This window comes from Callorhinus ursinus, unplaced genomic scaffold (assembly GCF_003265705.2).
Source record: "Callorhinus ursinus isolate GAN/ISIS: 27379988/994484 unplaced genomic scaffold, GSC_fseal_2.0 scaffold36, whole genome shotgun sequence".
Classification (NCBI taxonomy): domain Eukaryota; kingdom Metazoa; phylum Chordata; class Mammalia; order Carnivora; family Otariidae; genus Callorhinus; species Callorhinus ursinus.
The window spans coordinates 13,872,407-13,897,397 of NW_027397098.1; the positions used below are offsets into that span (position 1 = coordinate 13,872,407).

The 24,991-nt window shown below is 43.5% G+C and overlaps 1 protein-coding gene across 1 annotated transcript; it reads right to left on the bottom strand.

The window, feature by feature from the left end:
- Positions 1 to 19,971: 19,971 nt before the first annotated feature.
- On the bottom strand, positions 19,972 to 20,388 carry LOC112810127 (small ribosomal subunit protein uS8-like). The gene has a single exon (XM_073879859.1). It carries the CDS (start codon positions 20,353 to 20,355, stop codon positions 19,972 to 19,974), a length of 384 nt encoding a protein of 127 aa, XP_073735960.1. The 5' UTR covers positions 20,356 to 20,388.
- Positions 20,389 to 24,991: the final 4,603 nt, after the last annotated feature.

The following is a 24,991-nucleotide window of genomic DNA, read 5'->3' on the forward strand; positions in this document are numbered from 1 at the left end:
GCACATCACAGGTCCCAGGGATAATTAGAAGGCTCCCAGCATACACCAGTGCTTCTTAGGAGGCTGCACCTGGCACTCACGTGTCATTGGGAACTCCATCCAGTTCTGCACACGTGGGACCACCAAGACATCTCCTGTGTCTCCACGTGTGTCTCTACGTCAGTCTGACCTCGTGTGGTTTTCTACATGCATAGGAATCAGTGGGACAAACCCAAGGGCTGGTATTTTCCAGCTACGGACACAGAAGTCCTTTCCTTTATTCTGGTCCTGTTTGCACTGAACAATTATAATTTTATCGACCAGAATAATCAGCCCAGACATCCCTTCTCAACAAAGACTAGAGTAGTTGCCCATCACAGAAGATGGGCCATGGTGAAGAGTTTGACCAAAGTTCTATGTTCCAAATGGTCCAGATGTTAAGCAAATATTCATTTGATTTGAGAGATCATTCAAATTCGTCCATCAGCCCCAAGAGGAAGCATCCTTCCTCACGTGAATATTCCTTTGACAATTCTCCGTGCATCTCAGCTTCGCCAGGTGTCCATTCTGGAGATTAACTTGTATGTATTTAATCATTTTCATGTCTTCTATGTCCCCCCCACCCCATACCAGGGAATCGGGCAAATGCCAAGTGAAACAGCCTCTCTTCTCAACGCTGAGGGATGAAGCTGTCCTGACCACAGTTGCACGCGTGCAGTGTGGTGTGCCTGGGCAGAGGGAAGCCACGCCATCCAGGAAAGCAGGTGCTAGAAACTGACGCTTTGCCAGTGGGCCCATGTCCTCAGATTCAGGCCCCTCCAGTGCAACAAGCACAGCTTTCGGTCTGCCTCCTGGAAGGTCCTGCGACTATTCCCTTTTGTTCGCTAGAGAGAGAGCATTCCCATAGATTGGAGACCCGGTTGGAGCTGCCCTGCTGCCCCCTCTGTCTCCTGGAGCCACACAGACAAGCCCGTGAGGAGGACACCCATCTGGGGAGTGACAGACACTGGATCATGAATTTTGTGGCAGCCACATACTTCCAGGTAAGACTCAGTTGGCAGCCTCCTGTGACACTCAGGTTTCTAAGAGGCTGTCTGTCCCTCTGGTCACTCCCTCTCTGTGTCTCTTGACCAGGGCTGGTCCAGCCCTGGGCAACAGCTTGCCCTCTGGGAGCTGTCCCTTCTTGCAGTGGCCGGCTTGGCACCTGCTGAGGATCCCCAGCAAGCTCGCCAGCCTCGCGGTGGGTCGTTCCGCACTCTGTCCATGGCTGACCTCCCACGGGTGTCACCAACGTGCTTTACCATTACCATTTACCATGTGAAAAGAGTGACAATAATGGTCAGGTTATTGTTAAACAAGATAAATTGTTATAAATTATAATTTTCCCTTAAAACATTTTTAACAGCACGTTACTGATAAGGCACAATGGAGGGGAAGAGAAAAGAGAGGTTGCTAAGGAAACAGTAGGTTTAAATGAGCATCAGAATGAATAGGCAGGTAAAATGCATGGAAACTGGCTCTATAATTAAGCTCTGTCACTGTTTCACAATTGATAGTGGTCTGTGCTGCAGAAATGACGGGCCTATTTTCTTATCCAGCTCAGCCCCGGAGGAATAATGAGTGAGATCAGATGCAATCTGTTCCCCTTGGCCAAACTCCCTAATTCCCCAGCCCTGAAGTTTGGTTGTGCCCTCCTGGTGAGACCCACATTCATATGTGTGTCTCTGTTAGTCTCTGTTTCCCCGACCTCCCATCCAGGAAGACAATAGACGGAAGCCCCCACCACAACTCAGGGTGCCCTCCATGCATTTCCTGCATCCGAGGACTGCAGGGGAGGCTGTGGACAGTCCCAACACTCAGGCCTCTGCCCCTCTGCGCGGCCCGGCCTGGCCAATGGTCCCAAGAACTGCAGTCTCTTTGTCTGAAGATGGAAATATTACAAACCATCAATAAGGCTGATTTTCAGACAGTCAGTGCACACTGAAACGAGACATTTCCCTGAGAATTGCCTGGCTGGTTTCCTGACTTAACAACGCACTTCCCTTCTTTAAGTTTTTTGTTTGTTTGTTTGTTTCTTTTATATTAAAAATAACAAAGCAAAAATTGCCCTGGGTTTGATAAATAGAAGCCATATTCCTATGATGATTGATGGTCAATGAAAGAGAGGGGTCTCATGAATGGAGAGGGAAATGACAATAGGAAAGCCTAGATTGAGAGAGAGACAGAGAGACAGGGAGAGACAGAGAGACAGGGAAAGACAGACGGAGAGAGACAGAGAGATAGAGAGATGGAGATAGAAAGACAGGGAGAGACAGAGACAGACAGAGAAAGGACTGAGAGATAGAGATGGAGAGACAGAGACAAACAGAGACTGAGAGATAGAGATGGAGGGACAGAGACAGAGACTAGATAAGACAGCAGGCACTGAAGGGGCAGAGCAAGTCCTGCAGGACGGAGGGCGGAAGACGGGAAGAAGTGAGGTCTGCATCCCCCACGAATAGAAGGGCCTCCAAGGGCATAAGCAGTGGGTCTGTGGTCCAGGAACCTTATTTTCCACTCCTTGAAAACTCACAGCGATCCAGAAACTCAGGTAATCAAGGTAATCAAGGGTCAGAGATGACCTGCCCCCGCGAGTCCCATTGCATCTTAAACCCTATGCTCTACTTTCTCATCAGCCAGGCCTCTGGCTGCAGAAGAGTCTGGCCCAGTGTCCGCAGAGGTGGGTCCCTTGACCTCGCCGCTCCTCACCTGACCCCAAGACTTGGGCCCCGTCGCACAGAGCTGCCAGGATCCTGGGTCTAGCCCTGACTGCGTCTCTGCTACTCACATTCACAGATCCGGATGCAGGGCTCAAGTCTTGTGCCGCCACATCTCTAGGGAGGACCTGGCTATGCCTCAGGAGTTGGGACTGAGGTCTTCCCTTGTCCAAACCCCAAACTCTCCTCGCAGGAGGGAGGAGGGCGTGCTTTGTTTCCTCAGTTAAAAGGCAAGCTTTGAGAATGTGAAATTCGATGCTTGTGATGCGTTTCTAAATTTGTTCCCAGACCTGTTGGAGCAACAGGACAGAAAGTTTTAGAATTGCCTCCAATCACTTGACTTGGCAGGAGAGGGAGAAACGTAATGATGTAAGACGGCAATCACCTGCCTTTCCAGGAATCTGGGTAGAATCAGAGAAAGGGTTTTATTGAACAGAATTCAATTCTGTCGTAATATCAGGGCAGGGTTTCCTGTGTCATGAATGTTTTAATCCTGAGGTCTTATGGGAGGGTCTGGATGGAGCCTGCTCAGTATTAGAAGGAGACACCACCTGGGTATGTCTGTCCTCAGAAGGCACTCTGTTGCGAATGACAACTAATTTTTTAAAAAATGCATCAATTTTCCAGCTCCTGCATTATTAGACTGTGGTTACAACTGTATTTAAATAACTCTTAGGGCAAGGTCCACCTGGGCATGAAGAGCAAACAGTTGCAAGGGTGATTGGAGGATCCTCCTGGTTACAAAACTGTCTCCTCAATCAATTCTTAGGGTTCCCACTGGCATGCAAGCTCCATGCATCTGGGAGGGGCTCGGTGCTGAGGAGGTGTCCCTGCCACATTGGGTGAAGAAATCGTTCTCTGGAAGCCCCTCGTTCAAATGCAAACCAGCCATTGGGGTGGGGGTTGTTAACAAACACTGTGGCTTATCCGCACCATGGCTCACCCGGGACTGCGGGCAGTGAGCCTCTCGGGGAGCGCGTGGCTGCAGGGATACCGGCCCATTTGCTCCCGAGAAAGATCAGCAAAGAAACAAGAAAAAACCTGCTTATCTTATCACATAACGTAGAAGAGGTGATCCTAATGGTCTGTCCGACTCTACTTTATTGACACCAACTTGCTTCCCAAAGTCATCTGGTGCAAGCATTCACAAATCCCACGGAGCATTCGTTCCTCATTAGCTGGAACATGGGGCGTTTCCCTCTAAATAGGATGAGTTCACAGGCCAGCCTCTGGTCATGTCAACCACACCTGAAAAATGTCCTTTCGAAGTGACCGTGACCAGCGGGGAGGGCATACACTCTTCCCTCAGAGTCCCCCTGATCCTCGCCTGTGTGGTTGTGACGTCCCTTGCTATCGGGCTTCCTTTCCGCTCAACTCCTAGAAAGAACTGTCTCCTGAAAAACGACATCGAGCCCCACCCTTTCTGCTACACACACTTAGCACACTCAGGAAAAGAGAAAAGGTCACGGGCAAAATTCCCTCATGTTGGCGGGACAAAGGACTGGGGAGCATCTCGTTTCACGCCTGTCCTGTATGACCCAGAGCTGCCGCAGTTGGCTCTGAGGCTGGCCGGTCTCCCCCAGTGCAGGCCACCCAGGGGGCCGCAGTGAGTCCGGGTGGGAGGCCATGCACCGGGTGGACCGGTGACCACCGCAGGCTCCAGTCAGACCAGCCGGTGCAGGTGCCCCGTGCCCTGTGCCGGGGGGTGACCATGACAAGTAACGTCGTATCTCAGAGCGTCAGCAATCACACTGGGGCAGTGTGACAGGGGCTGTGATGCCCGCCTTGCAGGCTGCTGATGGACCTCACACCCGCTGAGCAAATGGTACTCTTGTTTCAGAGCTGCAAGGCTGTAGAGGGTGAGTACCAAGTCTTGAGACTGCATTCAAATATGATTCTGCTCTCTGTTCGCTAGTAAACGACCTCAGACCTGCCGTTCACCTCACCTTCGCTAACCCCCTGGTTTCATCAGCAGCAGAATGGGCAATAACAGTATTATGCAGCTGAACATGCTGTATGAAAGTAAGTTTGGCAAAATGGATGTTGATGTGGGTTTATCTATACATCTCCATCTATGTATCTCTATCATTTATCTACCATCTACCTATGACCTATCATAATCAATCTATCACCCATCTACCATCTATCTATCATCCATCCATCTACCTACCTATCACCTACCTATATTTCCCACTACTCATTGCCTAGAATGCAGACATATTCCACAGTGAATGACAGCCCTTCCTATAAGCATCTTCCTCCTTTCATTTGAACACCATACTTCCTGTACATAATCAGGTGCTTTTAATCCGATTCTCATTTATAAAACATTTTGCTGACTCACATGTGACTTCTGTAGCTATGTAATGACAGTATTTTGGAAAGAGAAGGATAAAATCTATGTGCACTTCCTTATGCTCATGCGGGGCGTTTAACTGATGAAATAATAACAACACTGTTTCACCTCAGATGCCTCTCCACCCGATGTGGACTGGCCTGCAGCTTACCTATTCCATCCATTTCCACCATGTTCAGAATTGACACTGACCTCAACAGTTTAACTGAGTCTGATCAGTTGCTGAGAGAATTCATTGCTTCAGCTTGTGGCCGGACCAGAGGCACCTGCGAGGCGCCCGCCGGGTAGAAGGGTGGCAGGTTGGGACTAACGCAGCTGAGCAAAGGGAGAGCTGGGAGAGGAGAGCAAAAACAGAGCTTGTAAGACAAAAACAAAAACAAAAACAACAAATAAAAAATAAAAAATCTGAACACTAACGCTACTCTCATATTATATACTTGCCTTCAGAGAAAATAAAATAGCAGCAGGAGGGGAAAAAAGGGGAAACACAAACAAGACGTCAGAAGGAGAAAGGAAGCATCGCTGCAGTAAATACACATCACAACAAGTTAATAACACATGAGTGATGCTATGCAAAACCAGGACTTGGTTGGTGAGAAGCAGAACCAAGACAAAAACAATGAACTGACTGCTTTCACAAGCACAGGAAGGAAAGACAGTACATGCACTTGGGGAGCTTGGCTGGGATCTCACAAAGCTTAGTAGCGCCATGTGCGCACCGCGTGGACATCAATCAAGTCCTTGAGGGATTTCCCACCTGATTTGGAAACTTGTGCTCCAGCAAAATCCTGCACACAAACGACGCTTACAATGTCATTATTCATAATCACCAGAAATTGGAACAAAGATGTCCTTCCATAGGATAATGAATAATCAAACTACGGGACGAGTGAAAACACTATCCAGCAAATAGACGGAACGAAGCATCAAGCAATGCAGAGCTCTGAGTGAGTTTAAGTGGGAAAAGCCAGCTGACGAGGTCGAGTGCTACATGAGCCGTTCGATAGGAGGTTGTAAGAGAAGAATGGCTGAGAGATGGAAAGAGGTCACTGGTTGCCAGGAGCTTAGGAGGGGATGGGGGATCAGGTAAAATGAGGGGTGAAGCTATCAGGTGGGCGCTGAAGTGGTGGGGATATGCCATGGTGCACTTGTCAAAATCCTTACAGTTTCACAGCACGAAGAGCAGACCTCAATGTGTGCAAATTTAATATGCATATCTACACTTACATCAAGAAATCCCAGAATGGAATGCAGCATGGGACAAAACAATCAAACTCTATTGCAGTCATGGGAAGCGATCTCACTGCAGGGGTGGGGGAAATACTGACCTAAGTCACTTGGAAACGAGTGGCATCTGAGACCAAATACAAAGTGTGTACAACATGGTACACTAGTTGATAAAGTTGTTTCCCGTGGGGGTACTAATGAACAACCCTAGAGCCACTACCCATGTAGACTGGACTCGAGCAGTTACGTAAATGGGCGGCAGACGGCGGCTGTCAGGAGCTAGTGTTCTCGTCTGCGGTGCAGAGGTTGAAGGAAAACAAGGGAGGAGGCTGGAGGATTCATGTAGTGCTGGATCAGAATTGGACACAGCACTATGAACTCCTGGGTAGCTTAATATAGAGACAAGAACTACATCTAGAAGCATTTATATACCTGTGTGTATACACGAGTTACCATGCACACACATCTCCTCCTTGTGTCAGCTGAGAGATCTAGAAAGAATGCCCCCCCCCACCAGCAATGAGCGCAACATTACATCTGGATTTGTCACCATTCCTCAATAATGTGGCCCCTTGGAGATGAGGCTGCTTCTGGGACCAGGGCAGGAAATGTACAAGATGAACCTGGTGCATCTGGAAGTGCCAGAAAATAAGAAACTGTTACACACACACACAGAGCCATTGATGAGCTTTGTCGAAGGAACACAGAAGCCAGTTGAGGAGTTCTCAGTGGCCAAAGCTGGAATGATCTGTGCAGTAAGAGAGATAACAGTGGTATGGATTGGGTTCTTATGCAAAATATAAAATAAATATCCACGAGCCCACAGTGATGTGAAGAGAAGATTAAATACACGGAAAACAAGAGGCACACCTCCTGTGCGGAAGAATGGCTAACACTGATTGCACACCACGCCCTCAAGGTGGTGGGGTGTAAGTCACCATTCCGCATGCATGCTCTCCACATAGCAACTTCCTCCCAAGGAGCAGGCGTTGAAAGATGGTACAAAAGGAGGACTTTACAGTGGAAGAACTCGGCACCCAGCACTTTAGCTGGGTGCTCCAGCTTGGCATCAACAGAAATGTCCTGTTGACAGTACCTGCCCCTCCCAGGTGTGGTGAGAACAGAACTTTGTGATCTCCCTCCAAAATACACATAATTCTGTCTATTCATGAGGGAAACATCTGAGAAATCTGAAATGGGTACATTCTACAAAATACTGTCCACTACTTCTTAAAGCTGCCAAGACGATTTCAACCAAGGAAAAGTCTGTGAAACTGTCAGAGAACCCGGAAGATGTCATGTGGTGTCCCTCATGGGATTCTGGAGCAGAAAAGGGACATCATGTAGAAGTCAAAGGAAATATGAATGATTGTGGACTTTAGTTAATGATCATGTATCAATATTGTTTCATTAATTGTGATAAATATGCCCTATTAATCTACTAACATATTAGTGACAGAGGGCACTGGTGGTGGGTCATATGCATGCCTTCTATAACATCTTCACAATATTCCTGTAAATGAAAAACTATTCTAAAATTAAAAGTTTCTTTAAGAAAACTATAGGACATCATAATATTATTCAGAAAGAAAATGTACTTAATTGTATCTTTCAATGGTATGAGTGGGTTAAAACCACGGACCACCAAGTGGGATCCCTTGACTTAAGATTGCTTCAATTCACGTATGATTTGAGGAGTCCAAAATAGGAATTAGGAAGAATGGCCCTATGAATGAGATAAAGTAGATGGTTTCTGCACCACGAGGGTGAGGAAGAAGACATGCAATGGTGAACATCACAGGCTCTGCCCAGATGAGGTTTGATTTGATCTTCAGAGAAATACTCCTCCTCGGATACAAATCTTCTTAATTTGGTACTTTAAAAAGGGTCTTTTTCCAGGCAGTAGAAAGCACAGTCGGAGAAGTGGACTCGGGAGTGAAGAGGATCTGCTGGAAAGACGGCAGGTCTCATGGAGTACCTAAGGTCTCCGTGTCTGCACAGGTAACACGCTCACCTGGGGCGGGGAGGCGCGGGCTGGGAAGCAGGCTGGGGCGCAGTTCCGAAGCAGCTTGAGTACACGTCTTCCCATGGTGCAGTGAGTCATTCACAGAGCAAACCGAGAGATGGAAAATTAATGAGGGCAATTTTAGAATCAGGGCGCTCATTAGAGTGCCATGTGTATGCTTTGAATTAGAATGGGAACAACAGAACAAAGGACTCTGAAGGATGTTCTTTTGCCTTTAATTGTTCTCAAGCTTCCACCTCTAGACAGCTGGGCATAGGCCGCCTTGGAGCGGTACCACCTGAGCCTTGGGAACCGCTGACTTAGGAAGGGAGCAGATGAGGGAGCAGATGAATGGCTCAGCTCCGGTGCTGAGCAAACGCATGTTCCCTCCAGTACGTCAACCACCACAGCCTGTGAACGACACAAGATCAGAGTCACGCACCATCGTTTGAAGGGTTTTAAGGTGTTCTTGCCCTGTAAGTGTTTGGTGATGACAAGTATTTTAAGAGTATTACCATGCAAGAATTACATAAGTGATGAAACCATTAAAATACATCAACCTATGTTTTAAAGTAGTAGGAAAGTTTTGAGAAGCAGAAAAATGAGCCAGATTGAGAGACACAGAGAGACAGCTGTAAGATGCAAAACCCATGCCCATGATTTTGCATGAAACACCCTAGCAGGCCACTGATCTTGCTGGAATCAGAAAAACTGGTCTCGTATTTAATCTGATAACTCACTTCCTTAAGAATACGTTTGTGCACCATTTTGAGATCTGTGCCATTTGTAGATTCATCGGATTTTTCTGGACTATCAGACTTGAATACTAAATTAGAGGAATCATTTTTACCAGTTTCAGTTTTTGAAATGATGATTTCGGTTATGTGAATCACCATTAAAGCATTACTATTTAGGATTACCTACTTAGAACAATTTTGGATTTATAAACCCTGATCTAATTGTAAACCCTGATCTACTCTGTCTGGCTTTGAAATTTCATCAAATTAAAAAAATATATATATCTCTATATTTTTTTGCTGTACCTTCAAGTAAGAATTTAATTAGAAACAAATGGTATTTAGGGGTAACCAATGCTGAAATAAAGTTTTCAAATATTTTCTTTTTGCATCAGTAGCCTCAAATTCATGAATCAGAAGATTGTTTATAATCAATTATTTTGTAATTTGTCAGAGTTACATAAATTAGGAAATTTGTTAGACACTATGAATAACTAGAACAATGTACATTTCAATAAAATGAAAATGTTGTCCATGAATAAAAATGCAAGAATAAATGGAAGCCTTAACTCTCTGTACATGAACATAGTAGTCTAATGAATAATATGTGATCATTTTAATTCAGTTCCAAATCTTTCCCATTTTGTTTTGTGTCATCAGTAGATATTCTTGAATCAATTACAAACTGTTCTTTTTTTAAAGACTCAATTATCTTTTATTGTGTGCACTAAGGGTAAGAAACAATGAAACATATGGGAAACATATAGAGTCCATAAAACCATCGTGAACAGGGAACAACCAAAATTATGATAATGTGAATGAGTCTCATAATATATAAGAACTATAGTAAAAGATGTCTGCCATTTATTTTATTTTTGCTTTTTTCATATTCCTAATTAGCCATGATTTGGATCTATTAGTATGTTTTTGTTATTTTATTGAATTCAGAGCTAAGTCCAGTGGATACAAAGAGCCCTAGCTAAGGGTATTACCAAAACAATAGCAATCTGTTCCATTTGCAGCCGCCCAAGGCTAGGATCTCTGTTGGGGCAACAGGAGCCTGGCTGGGAATTTAAAAGGAATTTCTGGAGAATTGATGACCACAGAGAGCTTTGAAAAGCTTTGACATATTCTCAGACATCTAGAAGGCTGTGTGCATGGGGGAGTCTGTGTCTATGCCTCCGGAAGACAGGGGGCGGGAGGAGGCTCCCACTGCTTATCTAGCTAACCCTGAAGCCCTGTCCAAGCAGAAAGAGAGCACTAAGTCTGTCTTGTGATCTTTCCAAAGTTTGGAGGCATGCCTTCCCACATAGATCTGTTTGGCCAAGGGTGAGAGACAAACAGGCAAAGCATTTGAGACAAATCTTCCAGCCTGTCATTGGCAGACCACTAAATTATACTAACCCTGAGGTTAGTATAAACCAGACTTAAAAATCAAACAAGCTCAAAACAAAAAAAAAAAATCCAGCAGTAAACTCAGCAGCAACAAACTGAAGGCAATACAGAAACTACAGAATTAACCCAGAAGAAAAACAAAACCACACACAGGATGCCTGCCAAAACCAAAAGACCCTGGGGAAGGGATCCGAAACCAGACTTGCTACAATGTATTGTCAAAACAGTTAAGTTTCAACAACGAAAACATGTAAGACTAGCAAAGAACAGGAAAATGCACCACATACACAGGGGGGAAAAGCAGCCAACAGAATGTGCACCTGACGTAGCAGACAAAAGCTTTCAATGAACTATCATAAATATCTTCAAAGAAGTAAAGGGAAGTATGTCTAGCAAATTATAATAAAATAAAATAAAACATGTCTCACCGAATAGAGAATATTGACATATAAATTATAAATAGAACGAAATTAAAAAATCTGGAATTGAAAAATATAGTAATGTAAGTGAAAATTTAACTAGAGGGGCCCAGTGACCTATTTGAGCTTGCAGAACAGGAGGCTAAGTCAATAGAGATGGTCCAGTGTTGGGAGCTGAAATGAAAAAGAGGGAAGAAAAGTGCACAGAGATTCAGAAGCCTGCAGGACTCCATCAAGCAGACCTCCCCGATGCATGACTGGAGTCCCAGAAGGAGGAGAGAAATATAAAGCAATAGAAAAAAAAATATTTGATGACAAATATTCATGCAGAGATTCAAGAAGCTCAATGAATTCTAGGTAGATCAGACCCTAATGGATTCAAAATTCAAACCTAGAGATATCTTAATTACACTGATGAAAATAACAAAGATTAAGCCAAGGCATGCAAACATTTTAGCACAATACTTGGCACAAAATCTTTGCTCAATATTCATTAGCAATTGTTGATAGTATGCATGAGACACTATTCAACAAGAGGGTAACATCTATTGAATTACTGATTCATGTAATGTCTGATGGGCAGACATGTTTATTCATTACCTTATTAAATTCTCATTAAAAAAAAATCCCTTTCTTGTCAACCTCCCTGCCCTATCTTCCTCTGATTTACTATCTCCCCCTCGTCTGAACAGATTCCACAACCTTCCAGCTGTATCCCTAGGAACTACCATGACACGTTCCCTGCATCATTGTCCAAATCCTCTTTCCAATAGAAATCTGATACCGTTCTTTCTGTTTAAATGTCTACACTAATTTCCTACTTCTCTCTCAAGACAAAATCCGTAAGTCTTGTCAAGCCTTAAGCATGTCCCCGGTAAATGTCTCAGCTTTCTGTCTCTTTTCCTCAAGAATCCAGATGTTAGACTTCACTTGGTTCTCACACTCTGCCATAAGCTCTGCTTCCAAATGGTTAATTAATCTAGCTTCAGCTCAAATACCCTGTTCTCAGAATGGCACTCCTTCCACGACTTCTATACTCACATGGGCCCCTTGGGGGCTTGTGCCACGCAAGCCCCCGTTGTGATACTCTTTACTGTTTGTTATAATTACTTTTTTAAAGTACGTCTTTCTTGCTAGTCTCTAAACCTCATAAAAACAAAAACATAGTATGACTCCATTCACCACCAAACATGCCACAATTAGCTCAGTCCTCGTGTCGGTTAGATGGATGGGCACAGTATTCAAGGCCAGCTGCATGTTCTCTCAAAACCTTGGATTCTTCCAAGAGTTAGTGTTGGCCAAGTAAAATGAAAAAATTCATTTCCAATGGAGAAAAGGGAGTATTTTATTGTTTGTTCAAGATGGTCCAATGCAGCATGTAAATACATTTAAGAAACACACAGAGATCTAAAACAGGATCTGTAATAAATTATAAAAAGAAAAGCAATGTTTCAAGAGGTAGCTATTGAGATATATCTAACTCTCATGTTCTTCTCTCTAATTTTTTGCTGCTGAGAAAAACGACATTTTAACAAGCACACTGTCCTCGTCTCAGTTCCCCATGTGATTCCGGGTGATGTCTGATGGGAGGTGTAGCTACCTGTTGGTTCAGGTGTAAGGTTTAATTTTTTTTTTTTCTCCTGGAACTGGTTCTTCTTTTCATAACTCATGATCATCTGGCGGTTGGCTTCCCGTTTTGAAAGGGCTCCCTCCCTCTCCAGGGTTTTGGGTTTTGCCCAGCAGCCGCTGTGTCTTCATTTTTCCTGAGGGTGCGGGTGTGGAGCGCGGCCGCGGAGACAGTCAGCACTGTGTGTGTTGCTGCCTCTGCTCACGCAGAGGAGGTGCCAGGTTCTCACCTGCCCTTGCCCCACCCTCTGTCTCCTGCCCGTTACATGTTCTCTCCTTTCTACCGCAGTGGTGTTGCCATGAAGAACTACTACCGTTGACCCGCTTTTATTTGTTTGGCAGACTGCGGTAAACCAAGGTAAGAGGGAACAGTCAGGAGTGAAAAGGTAGATATCGGATGTGAAGGCTAGAAAGGTATTCACAATTATTTTGTGGCAAGGTTTCCCTAGTTTGCTTTTGTGGAACTGAGCCGTGGTGAAAGTATGGGTACAGCCTAGCGTGTGAGCGAGATAATGCTACAGAGCTCCCAAGTATGCTCCGGAATTTGCAGACTGTGTGATCCTGGGCAACTCATTCACCTTCTCTGGGTCGCATCTTTTTAAAACAGACCTAAGAGTTACACCGACATCATAGGATGTAGTGCAGAGTAAATCACATAAGTACTCGGCATGGTGTCTGATCGTCGGTACATTTCGATCAACGTTTCAATCTTCAAATTCACATTACACATAACGACGACTAACAATGTTCAAAAAAATGTGTTTTGTATGATTATCTTGTGTAGGTAACTTGTCTTTATCTTCTTTCTGTTCAACTCTTTCATGCGCCCCTAAAGGCCAAGGCTGACAGTGCAGGAGAAAGCCCCAGGATTTGCAGATTCCTGTTCTGGAATGTCTTTGGCTCTTGTGACTCTTCGCTTGTTTGCTCTCCTGAATTTCTGTCTTCTCTTCTAGGAAACTGTAGGTTTTAAGTAAATGAAAAAAAAAAAAAACTATGGGGAGCTTGGAGGAATGGCAGCAATATTTGATCTCTGAACATACTCTAGAAGAATATTTAGGAACTAATGAACTAATGCCATGGGTGAAAAAGTCTGACTCATGCCCCCAAAGAAAGCTACCCAGAGGGGGATGTAACATTGAGAACGAATCCTTGAACTTCAGTGGGAACTTGGAATTGCAGCTTAATAGTCATCTAAATATTTAATGATTCTGCTTAAATGTCTACACTAATTTCCTACTTCTCTCGCTCAGGACAAAATCCATAAGTCTTGCCGAGCCTTAAGCATGTCTCCAGTAAACTGTCTCAGCTTTCTGTCTCCTTCCCTCAAGAATCCAGATGTTGGTCTTCATCATCTAAGTCTCAGTTTTTCCATCTGTGTCATTGGGGTGATGATATGGTGAGTGCAAAAAAATAAAAGATGAAAATACACAGGAATCTAGCAATATACTCGCTAGACACTGATATAGTATAAGACTTATTCCTTTTCTCTGATGACTACATATACTCATTTAGACATTAAAATGTTACCCACAGTCCCAAACCTGTCTTATCCGTATATTCTCAGTCTGTCCTAACCATTATCTTATCCCTCTGAGAACCACAGAACTTCCCGTCTGTGACATCCGTTTGAAATTAAGGGGTGTTACCTACTCTCTGTGTGAGCTTGGGCAAGCTACTGCCCTTCATTTAGCTTCAGTTTTCCTTCTGTTTTTCCACAAAATGGGACTAAGGGTAGTGAGGGTCTGGTGGGACAGTTTTGAGGATTCAGCGGAACAACACACATGAGGCAGTGGGTGCTATGCCCGGGGAGCTCTAGGAATGGGGCATCACTTCAGGGGAGCTACACTTTTACGATTTGCCTTGTTATGTGTTCTCTTATCTGAACTCACACAACATGATTCTAGTTTTCATGTAGCTCAGTATTATTTTCCACCCGAGTTGGAAAGCGCAGAAGAGGTACCTGGTTTCCACTATCCACTAAAGAATTAATCATTTCAGTAGTGTATAAGAAGAGGAGGGAAGGCAGAGTACAGATCCTGGGCATAGACTCCTAGGTAGGAGTGGTGTGCTGGGACAGGCTCGTGCCACTTTGCACTAGCTTATCCCCCACATTGCAGGGAGAACCACTGTGCGTGCACGGACCAAGGACTGACAGTGGATTGTAACCCAAAGTGTAGTCTACATTAAGCAGAAAATGAAACTCTATCTTTAAAAATCATCTTGATATTGGGCGCCTGGGTGGCTCAGATGGTTAAGCGTCTGCCTTTGGCTCAGGTCATGATCCCAGGGTCCTGGGATCGAGTCCCGCATCGGGCTCCCTGCTCCTTGGGAACCTGCTTCTCCCTCTGCCTCTCTCTTGCTCTGTCTCTCATGAATAAATAAATAAAATCTTAAAAAACTCATCTTGATATCTAAAGGGAATATAATACATACATATGTATACATACCATCACCAAATAATTGCATCTGAAAAGAGCTCCTTGTAGAGGTTTATAGAAGTAAAGAAGAGACATCCAGAAACAATAGTTGTATACCAAATGGAATTTAGAATTCTGAGAAATCTCAATTGTTTTTAACCTTTTGCTCATTCAATTTTCTCATCAAATAGTCCTTTGAATGGTTTCCTGGATCAACAGGAAAGTGAATGCATTTCAGATGGTTAATGTGACATCCTTTCCCTTGCCTTCACGGGAAGACATTATTTTTATTGTCGGGTTACAGGAAAGGAAGGTGATTCTGAGCATTTCTTTCATGTCTTTCTTTTATCATGAATCACAGAGAAAATGCAACTGAAGTATTAGAGCTACTGTGCCAAATGTTGGTGATGAAATAAAACAAAGAAAACAGAATCACTCCCTCTCTTCTCAAAGTGTGGGACACATCCCCCCAGTGCCCTGCCCCCTTGCCCTGGACCCTGTGTCCCTCTGGGGAGTCCCCACCCCACCCAGCATAACGCTTCAGAATACTCTTACTCAAAATAGGCTTCCTTTTCGATTGTATTGATGTTTCATTGAGCCATTGGGCCGTGGTGTTTAGTACCGCAATCAGTAGAGGTGAGATCAATCGAAAGGTCATCTCTCTTCTTTTCTGTAGCTGGTCGAAACCCAGGGGAAGGATGTGCCCACCAAGTAGGAAACAAAGACAGAACCGCCATAATTCCTGAATTCGGCACGTACTGCCATCAACGGTGCAAGATGCTCCACACCAGCACATGAGGGGGCCGACGGCACTTCCAGAAGAGCTAGTTGTCGGTGCAAAACATCCTTTGCCACAGGCAGTCTCCAAAAGTTAACTTATTCCCACTGTCCCGGATGCTGGGTAGTCCTGCATATAACTTCCTCCCTTTATGCTTGCCAGAAAGAATGGATAGAGTTTTGTATGGGGTGATGATTAAAACTTGGTATTAGAAGTATCAAAATCAGTTAGGTGTGCATTCAAGCCCCAAGAAATAATTTACATTACACTGGTAGTAGCAGCTGAGGGAAGAGTCTATCTTGCAGATGTGTATTTGTAAACAGGAAGCTGGAATGCTTATGGTCAGCTCACAAAATAAACTTGATGGACAGTTGCTAATTTAGAAAACCAGATCATATTCTGCAAGGCAGTGAAACCATAGCCTTCAGGAGTATATTCTCTACTGGAAGGAAATTATTTGCTTATTACCAAAAAAATCAATTTAGTTTTCTGAATATTAATTAAAAAAAAAACTTTAGTCAGGACTTGAACCAACAGTAAATAGTAAATAAAGAAAAGTTTTGTGCTCAAGAAAGCCAGATGGCTTTTGGACACGGTGTCCCAGCCTTAGGTGACATGGAGAAGCCACATGGCCTTTTTCTTCCCCCTTATTTCCAAATTCAGCACACTTTTTTCTCGACATTTTCAACTATGTAAGTGATATGTTTGCCTTGAGTGTTTTTCTAAATTTAAAATTCACATGGTCCCCATGGTCTGATTAGCACAAACGTGCTAAGGAGGACAGTGGCCAAGGCCGTCCCTGGGAGGCTGGCAGGGAATAGGCAGACCAGGGCACAGACGGGGTCATGCTTTTGATCACACAGTTGGCTTTTGGGAGCTGCTCCTGGGATGTGGTGATAGAGTTGTTTCTTCCACAAGAAGATACAATCAAACGAAACATGTGGTTTACCCTACTTTTTCCCAAAGGGAATCAAGATCTGTTTTGCAGAAATGCTATATATCAAAATACACACCACACAGGGAAATTGGAAAGCATCACACGTAGGAAAAGGCAGACATTTTCTTAACCTTCGTCCTCTCCTGTGTTCTCGACCAGCCATGTCTATGTGCTGCTGCCTGTGGAGGACACTACAGCTTCTGTTCTACAGATGTGTGATGGCGTCGACTGGGCTCACAGGACATTTTCGTCCCCACTTCTGGGATGGCTGAGGGAGTGGGTCGACAGCGTTCTGTGGGCCTGGTGGTGTTCAGTCTCGTATCTCCTGCATCCCCTTGAAGACTTACTCTCCTGTACAGAGGCAGCTGCAAGGTGGGTCAACCTCCACAAGGTGGTGTACCTTTAGTGAATGTAATAAGGTCTCTTCTAAACCCAAAATATTGCTCCCATATCTTCCCAGGTAACTAAACTTATATGAGGGAAAACAAGTCTCTTGATGCAAATGCGTCTGAGAGAAATGACCTTCGAATTCAAACCCACATTACAGTATCAATGATCCACCTATAATCCACTGCAAACATGTGGCTTAGGAAGAAAACCAACATGGGGACCGTGGCAGCTGGAAGGGGTGCAGGGAGGAAAGAGCCAGACCATTGAGGGGAGGGAAATCCTGCTTCTAGCGACAACTTTCCAGGCGACTTCAAGCTGGGGCTTGTCTCTACTTTCTTTAGCTAAAATGCGGTAGAGATAGGGATGCACTCAGGAAATCTTACTGAGGCAAAAGTAACAAGATTTGGTAAATAAACAGGTGTGAAGAAAGGAGGTGACAAGTGAAAGACCCTGAGTTAGAAAGACGTTTTCGTTTAAGGAAGATAAAGCTCTAAAATAGATTTATTTTTGACACTTGCCCCAGTAACCTATGCATTATCTGCTTCAGAAAACAGTTGTGTTAGCTCTTTGATGCTTTTGGTGGTGTTTTTATGATACTACTTCTTTCTCTCAACCCTATATTGAAAATACAAAATCAATCTGTCCCCTTTCTGTCGCTGTCCCTGTCTCTCTGTCTCTCTCTGTCTTTCTCTCTCTTCCTCCCCCAAACCGCCCCCCCGACCAGGATTCTCTGGTTTTCTAGTTTGCTATGCATCAAACATACTCATTTTTCTCAACAAGTTATTTAATGAAAAATCTTTAAGGGATCAGAAATACGAAAGATTTAGATTCTATTTTGATTTATTTATTGTGTTTTGAGTATATCACTTTGAATAATTTTCTTAGTGTGTTTGGTGTTTCAAGACCTCATTAAACTAACAGAGGCTACTGGTATCAGCATTTTGCCACTTGGAGAGACATAGAGAAACCTGGCTCCCTTTATCCCTCCATGGTTTAAATATGCATTTGAGTATCTCCTCTACATCCATAAATATTGAGTACCTCATCTGAGAGTGTGATAATCTGTGCTTCAACCTATCAAAAATGATTTGGAAAACTCATGAAAAAGATAGATCATTGTATTTATTTGTATTACTCTGTTACTTATATTTCTGTTATATTTCTATGCGTGTTTTTACCCCTTCTAATGTTCTTTTTTTCCTTTCTGAAGTTCCACGTTTTCTTCTCTCATTTCCTTTCCCCATGAAGAAATTCCTCTATCATTCCCTTTAGGTAGGTTTCTTAGCAGCAATTTCTGATAATTTTCCTTGTTTGAAATGTCTGCACCCACCCCCTTCTGTATTCATACAGTGTCTTTCACTGGATAGAGAATTCCCATTTCCCAGTCACATCTTGGGAACCAAAGGATGTGGTGGCCCTTCCTTCTGGCCTCTGGAAATCTGGAGAGTCTACCAGGAACTCACCGCCATGTCATGTCTCACATCCTGAGGTCCCTTTTTGGAGTGTGTTCCTGTGCTTCTGTGTTGGATGCAGTTATGGGTTGGGTGGGAGCTGCGGCTGTGACAAGGAGGACCCAGAAGGGAAAAGACGACCACACGTCGGCTGGAACGGTGATTTTGTTGTATGTCAGTTTGACGGATCTAGAGGTTGAGGTTTGCACTTCTCCACAGGATATGAGTGATTCAAATGAGTTCTTGAACACATCAGAAGAGAACATCCATTTCATCTCTTAATGACATCTTGAAAATTTGAAATTGTTGCATTCATGTTAGAATGTAATTTCCTCAAGATGCAATGTAGTCATCAGCATTTCCTTTTCCCTGTATGATATTAGTCTGTTCTGTAAAAATCTGTTCGCTTTACCTCGACAACAATCCGGTTCTCAGAAATTCAGTTTTAATATTGGCTTACTGAGGAACAGCAACCCTTTTACAGATACGAATCGACACTGAACATAATGTGATGACAACTCACAAGGAGGTCTAAGGGACAAAACTGATTCTTATTTAATGGCTTTATTTTCTCACTTGCTTCTGGTTGCTTTACTTTCTCTTTCCTGAGTATGCCTCATAAAAAAGCATACGACTCTGGATCGGTGGAAACTGGTTAGGTCAGTCTAGAATTTCACCTGACTTGCCACTCCATTTTAAAGAAATTAATTTTATTCTCCATGCCCACATTTTCTCTGAAAACAAATTTTAGCTTACAGATAAATTTACAATTAGTACCAAGGACTTCCACATCCCTGTGATTTATGTTCCCTAATTCCTCAGCTGTTAGCATTTTACCACATTTGTTCTAAGAGCTCCCCATCCCCATAGCCTATCTTCATCTGTATCTACATATACACACACTCGCCATTATCAGCTCTCTTCCAGAATCATCTGTGAGCAAGCTGCAGAGATGAAGATAAAGAAAGTGTACTATAGATTTACCTTTTAAGACTCATTCTAGCAGACTTTGCAAAATTCTACTTTGTATCTCACCAACTAACAGGGAAACAATCATATATTATCAACAGATAAGCCTCTATATCGGGAAATCAACACTGATGCAATGCTTCACACCCATGCTCACTTCTACCAAATTCCCAGCAATATCCCTTTGCTTTTCCCAGGCTCAGGATCCAGAATCCTGCCCTGCATTCAGTGGTCCTGTGGTTCAACCTCCTTCAACCTCAAAGAACTTTTGATAGTTTCCCTGTTTTGACCTTGATAAATTTAAGGGGACCGTGGTCAGGGTCCATTTGGGGTTTTCCTGTGTCCCCTCAGGGCACATGGTAACTGGAGGGTCTGAATGCCCTTCTCGGTTGCCCCATGAAGAGGCACATTATGTCACCTCCTCCCACCACTGGGCATATTAGCCTGGGTCACCTGCTCTACTGTGCTTCTTTTTTTCTTTTTTTTTTTGTCCATTGAGGCATTTTACTTGCACATACATATTACATCCCTAGAAAAAGAATCCCAGGATTTTCCCTCCTGTGTGTTTTTGTCTTGCTTCTTCACGGTCCATGATGCCAGCTGACGCTGTCAGTACAGTGAAACCAAACTGGCGGGACGGGAGCAAGTTATTCTGCCATTTTTCTAGATCTTTCAGTTGTATATCAAATCTGGGACTGATCACTCCACACTTGTTTAACCTGCCCATGAGGTTCACAACAATTTTCTCTGCTCTGTGATGATCAGTGATTTCAAATTCGCCAATGTAACCATGCTTCATCCTCACAGTGAGAAAGCGGATGATGGCTTTGGAGCATGGCCTAATAAGAACCTGGCATTTGCCTCTCTTCTCAGCATTGTTAATGCTCTTGAGAGCGTCTGCCAGGACACTCATGCACACCACTCTGGCGGCACGGAAAGATGGTGGAAAGAGGGCCTCTACCATGCTTCTTAAGCATAAAGTCACCCCTTTCCCCTTTGAAATTAATATATATTCTCTGAGGAGACTTTTGAGGTAATATCCTGTTTCTTGTAGAAATCCCACTCCACGGCATTAGCGCCCATTGAGGTCTCCTGCTTGTATCAACAACCACTGTGCTGGTTGATAAATGGTCATTTCCTATTTCCATCCTTCCTTCTGCATTTATTAGTTGGCATTTTATCATAAGGAAAAGCTTTCCTTCCTCATGTATTATTTATTTACTTCATGTATTCATTTGTTTGTTTACCCATGTATTTCTGTTTTATTCAACAAATCGTAATGCATTATCATAGATTTTTTCATGTCTACATTGTCCTGAATTTAACCATGCTAAGCCCCTTCCAGTTGGCTCCTGTGTCCTTCCCATCCTTTGAAGCCGTTCTTCCTGGCATAAGTTATCCTAAATCCATCTTGCACTTTCCCTCCGTCAGCCCTGGAATCTGCCTCTTATCCAAGGATTCCTGGTCCCCCTCATTGGAAGATGGCCAGGAGAAGCCAACATCAGGATTTCAGGTGTGCCTACAGCTTATGTCAGTGGAGCCAGGGAATATGTACGTGTACCTGCACACACATATGTCCACACCAGTACATCTGTAGCTAGGCTTTTTCTACTTGTGTTATGCAATTTTAAAAAAATGAATTCAGGGGAGCCTGGGTGGCTCAGTGGGTTGAGCATCTGACTCTTGGTTTCAGCTCAGGTCTTGATCTCAGGGTCATAATATCAAGCCCCACGTTGGGCTGCACACTCAGCAGGGAGTCTGCTTCACCCTATCTCTCCCTCTCCTTCTGCCCCTATCTTCCATACTCTCTCTCTCTCAAATAAATAAATAAATTTAAAAAAAAATTCATACCTGTATCTGCAATTCTAGCCCAACACTTCAAAACTTCTTTTAGCCTTTCCTCTTTTCTTCATTGTAATTTCCTCCTCTGACCTGAATAAAAATGGTAGCAATTATCCTTAGTACATTTCCTCATTAGTTCAATCACTTCATTACTTTCTCAATGTCCAATGTCCCACTTGCATGAGTGACGTCTTTTTCCTTCAGTCCCCATGACCCCCATTCCCTCAGCCTCCATACACCCCATTTCCTCACTCCTGGGCATGCAAGCAACACACAGGTACCTCTTTCCCCAACACTTTGGTGTTGGGATGGTCAAGGAAGGGGTGGAAAAAAGGGATGAAGATAGTGGGAGAGAAACTTATTTTTTGTTAATATTCAGAAAAATGAGGACCCCGCCTCTCAAATTAGTTCCAGTATAGTGAATGACTTTGTTTCACCTTACCAACAAGAATAGCACTAGGAATATGGGAAGTAATGTACTGAAGTAGGACCAACAGATATACAATAGTCAGTGATATTTAGATTCCCCGTGGTGTACTGCGGAGGCACAGTATGTAACTTATAGTAGGAGTCTGGAGCTGGCAGCTGATTTTGATTTATAAAATGGCTTTAATTTTAGATGATTAAATTTAATACATAGTGTAGGATACTTGCATATTTTTGTTTCCAATCTGTGTGGAGAGATGTCTGGCCTTGCACAGAATTCTGACTTGGGTGTGGTGTGATTGTAACCAAAGAACATCTGCGCCCTGAGTCCTGATAGGAAGACCCAGGTCTTCCTTCCAGTAGCTCAAAGTCTACCATGAGATTAGTCTCCCTCCATAACGAAGTACCACAGACAGGGTGGCCTAAGACAACAGAAAATTGTTCTCAGTTCCGGAGGCTAGCAATCTGAGATCAAGGTTTTGGCAGTGTCAGTTCCTTCTGGAGCCTCTGAGAAGGCCCCTCTCCTGTTGCTGGTGGCGTCGGCAATGCTTGGCGTTCCTCTGCTTGAAGCCACATTACTATAGTCTCTGTCTCTCTGCTTCCACGTGTGCCTGTGTCCAAAGCTCACCTTTATTTACCAGTTATATTGGATCAGGGCCCACCCTATACCAGTATGACCTTGTGTTCACTTGGTTACATCTGCAAAGATCCCATTTCCTAATAAGGCCACATTCCCAGCTGCTGTGGGTCAGGACTTGAACACATCTTTTGGGGGAACACATTTCAACACACTGCACTTTAATGGTGAGGTAATGGGACAATTATCATGGGTCTATTTGGAGCTACATGTTTATTTTAATATCATGTATTATGGGTATGAGTTATTCAATATTGCTTACTCTACAGTTTCCTTAAATCAGTGTTTGTTTCCCCAAGTATAAGTAAAGTATTGATGGCAAAACCAGTGTGTCCCAAGGATCTATTCGTTTTCTGCTGGAGCACAACACTTGATGCAAGCCATGTGGCCTGACGTCTTTCTCCCCTGAGTCTTCTCAATCCAGAGGTGCTAAGACTGGTAATAGGCTCCACTTAAGGTGTGTACGGTGGGTCTCATCAAATTTAATGTTTTCGTTTTCCATATTCCTCTACCTTACTCAAATTACCTGTTACATGGAAGACAATAACACACAAAAAAGTTAACAACTGTCAAAATAATTTTAAAACATGCTACTTTCAAAGCTTTGCTGTCTAAAATACTTTCCTCCTTACTCAGCTTCAATGACTGAGATGGATCAAAGTGTGGAATGCAATTAGTAAACTGAATGTGATGCTCGCCACGTTTTACCATCCTTTCTTCAGAGAGCAGGCCACGATGTGGTCAGTCACTGGGTGAGGGCAAGGGCCCACGGAGGGGCCCCACAGTGTGGACACTTTGTTCTCTGAAACACTAACATCATCTTTGAGCCTGAAGGAAATGTCTTGAGTGGAGAAACGGGGCAGCAGAAAAGAACTCCATTCACATCACATTCTGGCTACAACCCTTCCCTACAACCCTTCTCTGGTCTTTTAGGCACTACACCACAGCCCACTGAGGTCAGCTTTCCCAGTGATCCCGTCCATCACCATCCCTCCCTAACAGACAAATCAGTTAAAACCCCAAAGAAAAGCTCTTAATTGATTTCATCACCATTGACAGACTCCAGGGCAGAAATGAGACTTGTGCTAGTCTAGAGACATGACTATTAAGGGTGAGCAGATGACTCTGTTATCAAGAATTAATGAGTGGTTTTCTTTCTCTGTTTATTTACTTATTTTTAAGAATTAATGAGTGACTTTGAAACATAATACAGCCATTCCCCTCATCCGCAAGGACTATGTCTCAAGACCACCAGTAGATGCCTAAAATCATGGAGAGTACCGAACCTTTTAAATACTATGCTTTTTCCTATACACACATGCCTACAATAAAGTTTAATTTATACACTATGAGAGTAACAATAACTAGTCATAAAATAGAGCAAAGATAACAATAAACTGTAATAACAGTGATGTGAATGTGGTCTCTGTCTCTCTCTCAAAATATCTTCTTCTCCTGTACTCCTCCTCCTTCCTCTTGTGATGACGTGAGCTGACACAAGGCCTGAGTGACCGGGTGAAGTGAGGAGAGCCACACAGTCCCTGCAAGCTGGTGTTAGGCTACTCCTGGCCTTCTGACGATAGGTCAGAAGGAGGGCCCCTGCTTCCAGAGCCAGCTGACCGCCTGTAAGTGAAACCACAGTTAAGGAGGCATATCTGTAGTAAGAGACGAGCTGTGTGCCTGCCCATAGGAAACCCCACACACAGAGCCTGGGGGATGCATGGGAGCCAGGTTAATAGGGACAAAGAGAGAGATGTATGTGATACAAAAAACGGCACAGGGCCTAAATCAGGAAATTGCTATGTCTACCTATATCTTAATTCTTTCAGCTAGAGGTCCTAATATCATGGTGATGCAGATTTAGAGGATGTAAAGTTGGCTGAGCACTCAAGAAAAACAGAATTTTTTTAAGGGGTAAAATAACCAAAACATTCAAAAAAGATGTTTGGTTGCCTGCTGTCAGAGTCCATCATCATTCTTTATCAGCTAAATAGGAAAAGGTACATACGGGGGAGGGAAGTGCATTTTTTAAGTTGGTTTTATTCGTTGAGGCAATGATTCCTTTTTTTTTTTTTTTGAGGGTGAAATTCAATATAGAGCATTTAAAATTGCTACAGTTAATTTCAAAACTAAATTTTTTTAAAAAATTGTTTTTGACATAAGAGTTTGTTTGAGAAATACCAAGAAGTGTGCAAATGAACACAGTCCATGGCGAAGCAGACAAAAATAGTGACAGGTAAAGAGGTTTTCCTTTTAATTTGCTACACTCACTGTTTTATGCTCACATTAAGGTTATTTCTAGGTCGTGGTTGGCGACGTCTTGGTGCCCTTTGGCCCGTTTTTGGACTTCTGTTTTAATGTAGATGCAATGGAATAAGAAATGTACTATCACATGGATCCAGAAATGGTGCAAAGGCCAGAGACCAGAATTGTCAGAGTCTGGGACAAAATTCCATGTGGGAAAATTGAAAAATCTCAGACCATTTCATCTGAAGGACAGTAAAGTAGGGAATAGGAATAAGACTGGTTTTCAAAAGGCATTTGTTAACGGATGTGGTGCACACGGAAGAAAAGGACAAGGTGCGTATCTTCAGGAAAACGATGTGGATAAGAGCTCCGGGAAAGGAAAACGTTCACAATGAAA

Bases quoted from the DNA above. Each gene is read 5' to 3' on its own strand.
- LOC112810127 (XM_073879859.1), bottom strand. From the start codon at position 20,355: ATGAGTGTCCTGGCAGACGCTCTCAAGAGCATTAACAATGCTGAGAAG.